At 37.4% G+C, this 11,424-nt stretch overlaps 1 protein-coding gene across 1 annotated transcript; it reads left to right on the forward strand.

The window, feature by feature from the left end:
- Positions 1-406: 406 nt before the first annotated feature.
- On the forward strand, positions 407-9,839 carry LOC103505531 (adenylate kinase isoenzyme 1-like). The gene is made up of 4 exons (XM_026820851.1): positions 407-560; positions 4,114-4,213; positions 5,691-5,854; positions 9,699-9,839. The coding sequence occupies exons 1-4, from the start codon at positions 489-491 to the stop codon at positions 9,837-9,839; spliced, it is 477 nt and encodes a 158-aa protein (XP_026676652.1). The 5' UTR covers positions 407-488.
- The last annotated feature ends 1,585 nt before the right edge of the window (positions 9,840-11,424 follow it).

Consider the following 11,424-nt stretch of genomic DNA (forward strand, 5'->3'; position numbering starts at 1 on the left):
CTAACCGAAGCAAATCGCACTGTGGGATCATTGCTTCTGAGTCAAGCAAAAAGATTAAAAAATGCAGGAACTATAGAGAATGGCTGTACTTTGGTATGTGAGTTTTCTTATCAGTAGGCGTCACAACAAGTGAGCTTTCCATGTGATTCAGTTTTCTTTTAAATCGGGAAGCGTGTGATTTTCTCGGCACTTGATTTGTTTTTGATCAAATATTTCGTTTGATCAGATGTAGTGCAAATCTGGGTTTCTTTTGTCTCTGTTTCTTTTGAATTTTCTGTGAATCATTGCTGTTTGTTTTAAAATGACCGTCCTAGTTCAGTTCCTGAGGAAATCTCGGAGCTACAAGTACTCTCTGATCACCGCTTATGCCGATTTTCTCGGCACTTGATTTGTTTTTTGATCAAATATTTCGTTTGATCAGATGTAGTGCGAATCTGGGTTTCTTTTGTCTCTGTTTCTTTTGAATTTTCATTGCTGTTTGTTTTAAAATGACCGTCCTAGTTCAGTTCCTGAGGAAATCTCGGAGCTACAAGTACTCTCTGATCACCGCTTATGCTCAGGTTACTGTTCAGCCCAACTCTTTAGGGGTTAAGGCTAGAATTGAATTGAACACGAATTCACGCCATGTGACGTGATTTGGCGTCAAATACTCAAGTACCTACTACCTACTACCTACGTTAGTTCTTAAGCTGTGTACACAAATAGTTGACGCCGCCGATCGATCTTCAATTATCGATCGACCAGGTGAATATGTTGACCAGGCGATCTTGTCGAGGCAGTGTACGGTTTCAGTCGACATCGATCGATGGCACGTCGACTATTTGTGGACACAGTTTATCAGCTTAATGATTGATTAGGTTCAATACGCAGGAAATTGTTAGTAGATAGGTATGTGAATTTCTAAAAAGATACAGTTATTCTATTTCAGATAAAAGTTCAGCGAAAAATGCAAAAATCTGCATCCAATGTAACCACCAATATCGCGTGAAATCATTATCATCGAATGCGTACCTACTCAATGCAACCCTGCAGTAGTACAGCTTAAAACTAGAAATCATATGTACCCAGCCCTTTCCAAAGTAACGACGCGGCCTTAAAACTCTCAACCTATTTTTGAAAGTTCGAAGGCGACGATTCATCTTCGCCACGGATATGGCCCGCAGTTACGTTCTAGTTGAACAGCTCTGTTTCTAACCTCCGAATTTTATGAGAGAAAAACATCGTACTTTTCTCGCGGACGCAATGTGCTATCCTCCAAGCACCGGATAAGAGGAGCTGTGCACCACCCATTTTATTGATCAGGCGAAGTGTAGGTTTCACATATCGTTGCCAAGAGTAGTGTGATCTCACGAAAATAAACCGTAGCGTAGTCTCTGGCAATTTTTTACGAAAAAAACATCAACAACATTTTTTAATATAAAAAAATTGGTGACAAATAATATTTTTTGGGGGACACCATCTCACTGAGAATTTTCTCTGGTAAGATAATCATTTAGTTTGTTTCTTTTCTTTTCTCAAATTTGTTTTTCTACATCTTGACCGTCATTGTCGAGCATTTATTTTTGTACTGTGTTTTCATCTGCGCTTTCATTGATATTCCCAACTATCAGGTTTGCTTTCATTAATTTGTCCCACAAAAAATAGAAAGTAAAAACGGGGAAAATTCTCAACATTTGAAATACATTCCTAGTGGAGATACCTTGGTATCATTAGTTGATTAGAGTATTAGAGGACCATCGCCTCGCTAGGAAGTAGGTACCTACTCACATTAGTTGATTAGAGTTAGAGGTCGTCCTGAAAAAAATAGATGCTAATGGAAACTGGAAAGATAAATATTTAGGTACCTACCTAGGTATTACCTACTGCTAAATCTTCTCTCCACTTTACCTAGCTACTTCCCTATCGTTACCACCTATTTAGAGTCTCTAGATTTTAGTGTATTTTTACTTTCCTTATCCTATAGGAAGGAAAGTAATGTAATCGGGTCAAATTTTCGATGGTCAGCTTTTAGTGCCAAAACACGTTTTGAGGTCCCTAGAGTCTAAATACAAAGTTTCAGCCATTGGTCCGTGTGTCTGTCTGTCTGTTCTTCTGTCTGTCTGTTCTTCTGTCTGTCTGTAAACAAAATATCTCGAGAACGGTAATAGCTAGAGACTTGAAATTTGGCGTACAGCTGTCAAATGCGACAAGGATGCGACACGAAACTTTTGATTAAGATCGGTGCAACGGTTGGCGGCATTTTACCGCTTTTTGGCTGTTTTCGGTGTAGTTCAATATTATCTCGGGAACGGAATGAGGAGACTTGAAATTTGGTATGTAGTCCACAAATGAGACAAGAATGTAACACAAACACAAAACTTGGTTAAGATAGGTGCTGCGGTTGGCCGTATTTTGACCGTTTTTTTTTTGGCGGTTTTCAGCTATACTGACTGAACCGTTAGAGATATTGTAAAAGTTACTATAGAACAAAAAATTAGCATCATTCAATAGGATAAGGAAAGTCGTGTGATGTTCACACCAGATTTTTTAGCCTAACAATACGTTGTATTGTTCTAGTTGCCTAGGTTATCACAGTAGAATACAATTACAGTCCACTTCAACTGGGAAGTCCGATGACCTTTGGGTGCGCACTCGTCAAAAAATAGCTCCTTGATTAACAAGTAAGCATGTGAATAGTTGATCCCATGGGATTTTTCACGCCGAATCGAATGGTGAAACTTTTAGAACTGTCCGACTTGGCGGTTTTCAGCTATACTGACTGAACCGTTATTAGAGATATTGTAAAAGTTACTATAGAACAAAAAATTAGCATCATTCATTAGGATAAGGAAAGTCGTGTGATGTTCACACCAGATTTTTTAGCCTAACAATACGTTGTATTGTTCTAGTTGCCTAGGTTATCACAGTAGAATACAATATTATAGGATTTACAGGTGTAGTAGAGAGGTAGTACCGCCATTAAGTAGGAGAGTAGAGGCGCGTTCCGTAATTAGGATCGGGTAGAATACCTTCTGATGAGTCAACTGAATTTAACACTTTTACTATACCATCATGAATAATCAATAATCTACCGCCTAAAAATTGAATAGGGTACTTCAGTCTAATTACTGTTATGCAAGCTACTCACGCCCAGATCGTCTGACAGACGCAGGTCTCAACGTATGTATGTGGCGGAGCTTCAGACCATCTGAACGTGAGTTTCTGGCATTATGGCTGGATCACAAGAGGCCAGTACGCATAGGCAGTTTAGCTACTGGCCACTGATAGGGGATTTACAATTTTACATACTAATCCACCTACTGGCCACTGATATGAGGATCTACAATTCAATATTATCTCGGGAACGGAATGAGCTAGAGACTTGAAATTTGGTATGTAGTCCACAAATGAGACAAGAATGTAACACAAACACAAAACTTGGTTAAGATAGGTGCTGCGGTTGGCCGTATTTTGACCGTTTTTTTGGCGGTTTTCAGCTATACTGACTGAACCGTTATTAGAGATATTGTAAAAGTTACTATAGAACAAAAAATTAGCATCATTCATTAGGATAAGGAAAGTCGTGTGATGTTCACACCAGATTTTTTAGCCTAACAATACGTTGTATTGTTCTAGTTGCCTAGGTTATCACAGTAGAATACAATATTATAGGATTTACAGGTGTAGTAGAGAGGTAGTACCGCCATTAAGTAGGAGAGTAGAGGCGCGTTCCGTAATTAGGATCGGGTAGAATACCTTCTGATGAGTCAACTGAATTTAACACTTTTACTATACCATCATGAATAATCAATAATCTACCGCCTAAAAATTGAATAGGGTACTTCAGTCTAATTACTGTTATGCAAGCTACTCACGCCCAGATCGTCTGACAGACGCAGGTCTCAACGTATGTATGTGGCGGAGCTTCAGACCATCTGAACGTGAGTTTCTGGCATTATGGCTGGATCACAAGAGGCCAGTACGCATAGGCAGTTTAGCTACTGGCCACTGATAGGGGATTTACAATTTTACATACTAATCCACCTACTGGCCACTGATATGAGGATCTACAATTTACATACCTACTAAGGGAAAACACATCAAAATGATAAAATGATTTTATGATTTTTACAGGAACCCGAGTATAAAGTCCGTTTTCCTGAGAGAAGAAAAATTATGGCTCCCGTTATGACGTCAGTGAAGGAATCCAACCTTCCCATTATTTGGCTTTTAGGTAAGTTACTCGTATGGCTTATTGGTCAAGAACTTTTTTTCTATACCTAGGTATTTACGGATCCATTTTATAAAAAGGGTGATGGACAGACCATTCCTGGCCGACTTAGGCAGGGTGAATGCGCTTCAGAAGAGGGAAAATCGGCTCAGTTTCCGAAAGGAAAATGCGACTCTTGTCGCAGAATGGAGGGTAAAACCCCAACAGTAAGACCGCATTTTACGAAGTCGGAGTTGGCTTCAATTCTGGATTGAACCGAGTATTGTATGTATAATAATAATAATAATAATAATAATAATAATAATAATAATAATAATAATAATAATAATAATAATAATAATAATAATAATAATAATAATAATAATAATAATAATAATAATAATAATAATAATAATAATAATAATAATAATAATAATAATAATAATAATAATAATAATAATAATAATAATAATAATAATAATAATAATAATAATAATAATAATAATAATAATAATAATAATAATAATAATAATAATAATAATAATAATAATAATAATAATAATAATAATAATAATAATAATAATAATAATAATAATAATAATAATAATAATAATAATAATAATAATAATAATAATAATAATAATAATAATAATAATAATAATAATAATAATAATAATAATAATAATAATAATAATAATAATAATAATAATAATAATAATAATAATAATAATAATAATAATAATAATAATAATAATAATAATAATAATAATAATAATAATAATAATAATAATAATAATAATAATAATAATAATAATAATAATAATAATAATAATAATAATAATAATAATAATAATAATAATAATAATAATAATAATAATAATAATAATAATAATAATAATAATAATAATAATAATAATAATAATAATAATAATAATAATAATAATAATAATAATAATAATAATAATAATAATAATAATAATAATAATAATAATAATAATAATAATAATAATAATAATATGTAATAACTAAAACATGAAAGCATAAACACGCATTTGGGTCCCTATAAAAGGGAGGTACTTACGTAGCAGTTATTTCATAATTTTTATGCCGAATGAATTCTGGTAGTGTAAGCAAGAAATGATTTCCGGCAGTATTGTACTTGTGGGGCAGAGTCGTGGGCGATGAAGAAGATATTAGAAGTTGCAGAAATGAGAATGCTGAGGTGGAGTTATGAGGTTGGACTTGGACAGGATCAGGAAATGATTTATAAGGAAAATAGGATAAAAGTAACGGATGTGTTGAAGGAGATCCAGGAGAGGAGACTGCACTGGTACGAACATGTTGAAAGAAGAGATGAGAGCTACATAGGGAAAAGAGCAGAAGACTGGAAGTAAGAGGTAGAAAAGGGCGAAGGACTTCATTAAGAAAACTTTCTCATTACTTGAAGGACAGCCAAGAAAGGCTATTCTGACTACAATGAAATAACTTTGGACATTTCCAGGTGGCCCGGGCTCCGGCAAAGGCACACAAGCAGAGAAGATCGTTCAGAAGTATGGTTACACCCACATATCCACTGGAGATCTGCTGAGAGAGGAGGTCAACTCTGGAAGCGCCAGAGGGGCAGATCTCAGCAAGGTTATGAAAGATGGTGGTCTTGTATCTACGGTAAGATGCGTTTATAGGTGGGTATTATTGGGCTTCCAGTCGAAAAAAGTAGTCGACCGGATGGAGGAATGGAAATTTGATGGAGGCGAAAGCCAGCGGGTGCCCCCTTTTCAATCGCCCATTAAGGGTAGATGGAGGGACTACTTGAAAAAAAAACACACTACTGGGCGAAGGTTTTTAGTGACGGGGCTCTTACCTAGGCTTGCCAAACGTCCCGAATTGGCCGGGATAGTCCCGAATTTCAGGGGGTGTCCCGGCGTCCCGTTCAGTTTTTCATTTTGGGGCGTTTTGTCCCGAATTTCCGTTTTTGTCCCAGAAGTGAGCTTTTAATTCAGTTCGGATCATAAGTTACAGATCTACATTTTCTAGTGTTGGGGTCTCTTACTTTTACTATCACGAGCGTCATTTTATCTCCATCTCTGACTTTATTCGTATCGTTATTATTGTTTACTTCTAGTTTATTTGTATTAGCTTCGTTGTTCTCTTGTGGTTTTATTTTCTTGTAAGATTTTTTACTCTCTTCCATAACACTGTATTGTTCATCACTCTCAATTTGTCTAAAGCCTCGCCTGCTGATTGGTGAAATGTTTTTGTTATCACGTGTCTCTACTTTGTGTACTGTCATGTTATTTTTGTTCCATAGTCTTTCGGATTTGGATCTGTTTCCAATAGAAAATAACGTTTGATAAGTTTGATTGCTGTTGCCGCCGCTCATTTGTGGTTTTGATGGTTGTACGTCTTCTTGAATGATTTCATCAGTATTTAGATCACCTACACCACCATGCTTATTTTTATGTTTTGATTCATTTTGTGACGATGTCAAAGAGAACCCAGTTTTGTTGCCGGTCGAACTCTTTGTTAGATTGCCATAATTAATCTTGTTTTTCTCTCCATTTCCTAGGCCACTTTCAAAACTTGTAATGCCATCCATAACTGGAGCTTTTCCATTGTTTTGTCTGGTCATATGGACGACAGTTTGATTCTTGTGGAACATCGAACCTTCAGTTCCAATGTTGAACATTTTTGGGTTTCGGTGATTTCCATTTGTATTGAAGTTTTGATCAGGATTAGGTGTTTTTACTCCTTCACCGTTACCTCCAATCCCGTCTTCAGTGAACTTCGGTGGGTTTTCATTTTTGTCTCCATTTTTCTCTGGATCACGACCAGGCACCCATCCATTTTGGTTACAGTTCCTAATGTACTGATCTCCAATTTCTCCAGGTTTCCATTGATGTTCTGGATCTTCATCTTCATCCTTATTCATATGTACCCACTCATTGCATCCTCGTTGATGGTGGTTGTTTGAGTTTTTTGGTCTCCAAGTATTTCCATTGAAATCATTGTTTTCCGTAGCATGTGGTCTCCAACCTTGTTGTGGTTCATCCCCATTATTTTCAGGGTTCCTATTGTTTTGATCGCGATTATCTTGATCTGGTTTATTCTGGGGTCTCCAACCATACTCATTTTCGGGTCTATTCGTTTCAACATTTTGAGGTCTCCAATAATTTTCTTCTTTCAAATGAGGTCCAAGCTTGTCCATTGTTTTGTCTGGTCATATGGACGACAGTTTGATTCTTGCGGAACATCGAACCTTCATTTTCATTAGTGAACATTTTTGGGTTTCGGTGATTTCCATTTGTATCAAAGTTTTGGTCAGGATTAGGTACTTTTACTCTGTCGCTGTTACCTTCAATCCCGTCTTCAGTGAATTTCGTTGGGTTTTCATTTTTGTCTCCATTCTTCTCTGGATCACTACCGCGCACTACCCATCCATTTTGGTTACAGTTTCTAATGTTCTGACCTCCATTTTCTCCAGGTTTCCATTGGTGCTCTGGATCTCCATCTTCATCCTTATTCATCTGCGGTACCCACTCATTGCATCCTCGTTGATAGTGGGTGTTTGAGTTTTGTGGTCTCCAAGTGTTATCATTGAAATTATTATTTTCAGTAACATAAGGTCTCCAATCTTGTTGCGGTTCATTATTTTCAGGATTTCCATTGTTTTGATCGTGATTATATTCATCTGGTTTACTCTGGGGTCTCCAACCATACTCATTTTCGGGTCTATTCGTTTCAACATTTTGAGGTCTCCAATAATTTTCTTCTTTCAAATGAGGTCCTTTCTGCCCTTCTTGAGGCTTATCCTGGGGTCTCCCATTATTTTCATTTTGTTCGTTGCTGTCTCCGTTCTGGGGTCTCCTATTATCTGGTAGGTACAGTAAAGATTCAGTATAAGGACTGTCTTCACAAATATTTAATGACTTTGGTGCCCCTTGAGTTTACAACATAGGTATAATCAATCTAACTACCAAAGAAAAACTTAAAAGAAGGAAAGTAAAAACCTAGAAGGTATAAATTCTGGGACACCCTAATGTACGGTATTTTAGGCCATCAGTAAGCCTCCTTCTGTCTTCGTAAGTCTGTAGGTACATTGCGTGTACACATGACATGAAAATTTCCTTGTTAGGTACCTACGTTGTTCTCCTGTGTAACAATCTCTGAATGGTACCTACTTGATGTGCCTATAAGTTTTACCTCGTATTTTATTACCTGCTTAAAGCTCCTTTTCTATGCAGGAAAGTAAACCTTTTCTTCTGTGTTCTTTCAATAAGCGATTGTTTTTCACTTTTTACGTAGAGTTTTCTTGGTGAAAATCAGTTTCCGTATTTAGTGTTTTCTATTACCTACTTCCCCAAGTAGTTAGGTACCTAGTTCGTACCTACTTAAGTATACGCCTTCGTACTTCCTACCTTTATCCATACACATTAGCGATTGCAGTACAAGCCCGGATTTTTTTCTTTTACAGGTAGGTAAGTACCTAGGTAACTTTTTTCTACATTATGCAGAGCTAAAATTTTCGAAAGGATTTATCTTTTCTATGTACACTTTTGAAAGGATCTTCCTTTCAAAGATACCTACCTAGCTAGGTAATGGGTACCTACCTACACTTTGAAGACGTAATTTTCTCAGAAATAGGTACACCAAATACGCCGCATTTTTACTAACTATGCAATATGCTATACTTTTTGTTTAGATTCACGGCGCAAGTTGGTGATCAGCTGTTTTCGGCTCCCGGGGATTGTTTACAAATTACAAATTTTGTAAACAAACGAAAGTTCAAAGTTGCAACTTTTCGGTGGTTTTGACATTCCTCCGCCCTAAAATCCGTTCTTCGTTCAGCCATGGCCGGTAGTGAGGGCAAATCTGACTTGAAAAATGCTGACGATCAGCAAAATCGTGCAACATTGTTTAACTTCAGTGACCCATGGGAACTGGTGATTCAACGAGCTATCGCCGCTAGCCTTGGTAGTAATTCTGTCACAAATCATAAGCATCCGAGCCTATTGTTAATTGTGAAATCTAGGTCCGTCAGATTCTATTTATGATGTACCTACCCACTAATCCCACTATACCGTCTATACCTATACCTCTACATATAAGTACTCTTTACACTCTATAGGTTACCAAGCTACCATCAGCAAATACTGCAAAGAGATGTAGGTACGGTACCTAACTGCTTCTGTGGGTACCTGGTAGTTATAAAGATAAGCTAGAATTCTTTGATTTAATTTACATTCACATGTTAGAAATAGCCCTGCACACACCTTTGCTTTTAGTTTCACAGTGACTACCTGTAACCAATGTTTGGACTAAGTTTAATACTGCAAATAGTATTAATAGTATGTACGTATAATGTGCAGAATAGTAATTAGATGACCTTCAAACGGTTTGGATTCTACTATTGAGTACTCATGTGTACGTAGGTACTACTTATCTTCTTCCTCCCTACCCTACTCATCCTAATTCGTCATTCTAACGTCATTTAATTGTGTTCTCTCATCAGGATGTTGTCATGGAGCTTCTTGGAGAAAAAGTCCTGAAGGAGTTACCCAATTCCAAGGGTTACCTCATTGATGGATATCCTCGGGAGAAAGCCCAGGGCGAACAGTTTGAAAGAGAAGTGAGTATTGAGTACTCATCCTAATTCGTCAGTCTAACGTCATTTAATTTGTGTTCTCTCATCAGGATGTTGTCATGGAGCTTCTTGGAGAAAAAGTCCTGAAAGAGTTACCCAATTCCAAGGGTTACCTCATTGATGGATATCCTCGGGAGAAAGCCCAGGGCGAACAGTTTGAAAGAGAAGTGAGTATTGTTTCAATAGACTATTTTGGGTTGTTTCAATCAACTATTTTGGGTAATATAGGCCATTAGGCGGCCTTGCGGCGCGTTTGCCAAACTGTGAAACACCAATCTTTGAAAAATAATAATAGCGCTTATTTATACTGCTCGCATAGGACTGAAAAGTACCTTTACTCCAGCAGGAAGCTACTACTACTATACTGTGGTCGAATTCTCAAATTATATTGAGGATAAAATCCCATACCTTGGCTGGGATTGAACCCACGCCCTCCTGTTTACCAGTCGAACGTCTTGACCAATACACCACCGAGGTGGTGTCCTTTCTTACGAGATTCCTTTGTGTAGAGTCCTGCATGTAGGTCTTTTGCACCCATGCTTATTTATACTGCTCGCATAGGGCTGAAGAGTACCTTTACTCCAGCAGGAAGCTACTACTATTACTGTGGTCGAATTCTCAAATTATAGTGAGGATAAAATCCCATACCTCGGCTGGGATTGAACCCACGCCCTCCTGTTTACCAGTCGAGCGTCTTGACCAATACACCACCGAGGTGGTGTCCTTTCTTACGAGATTCCTTTGTGTAGAGTCCTGCATGTAGGTCTTTTGCAGCCATGGGTAAAGGTTTTGCAAAACACCTCACCCTTTGTTTTTACAATTTGACATCAAATATCTATACCTTCCACTTTCTCAGATCAACTCGCCCACTGGCATTGTCTATTTCGAAGTTCCCGATGACGTCATGACAATTCTATCATAACGAGTAGATTCTATACGATATGGTTCCTATGTTCTCGTCAATCAAATTATGTACCTATAGGTATGTATATGTAGGACGTAGAAAAAGATAGCTAGCGCCGCCGATAGCACGTGGAATGCACCAGTTCCTAAAATAGGTAGATAATAAATCATTGAAGTTGAGCAAAGTTGTGCGTGGTTGGTATCCTAATGAGTGACCAATGTGACCATTTAGGCAATCGCGTGCCGCTGGTTTTTCCTAGCCCTTCTCAAGCTGGATGAAGTTCATGTGAGGAGACCGGTAGCTCATCGCTGAAATCAAAATAAACAGTCTAGTGATTCTGTGCTTGAGTACAGTACATGAAAATGGACGTGGAAGATACACTAAAGATTCAGTATAAGGACTGCCTTCACAAATATTAACGACTTGGGTGCCCCTTGAGTTTACAACATAGGTATGATCAATCTAACCAGGTACCAAAGAAAAACTTAAAAGAAGGAAAGTAAAAACCTAAGAAGGGATAAATTCTGGGACACCCTAATGTACGGTATTTTAGGCCATCAGTAAGCCTCCTTCTGTCTTCGTAAGTCTGTACATTGCGTGTACACATGACATGAAAATTTCCTTGTTAGGTACCTACGTTGTTCTCCTGTGTAACAATCTCTGAATGGTACTTGATGTGCCTATAAGCTT

Source organism: Diaphorina citri, unplaced genomic scaffold (genome assembly GCF_000475195.1).
Source record: "Diaphorina citri unplaced genomic scaffold, Diaci psyllid genome assembly version 1.1 scaffold180, whole genome shotgun sequence".
In the NCBI taxonomy this organism is placed as follows: Eukaryota; Metazoa; Arthropoda; class Insecta; order Hemiptera; family Psyllidae; genus Diaphorina; species Diaphorina citri.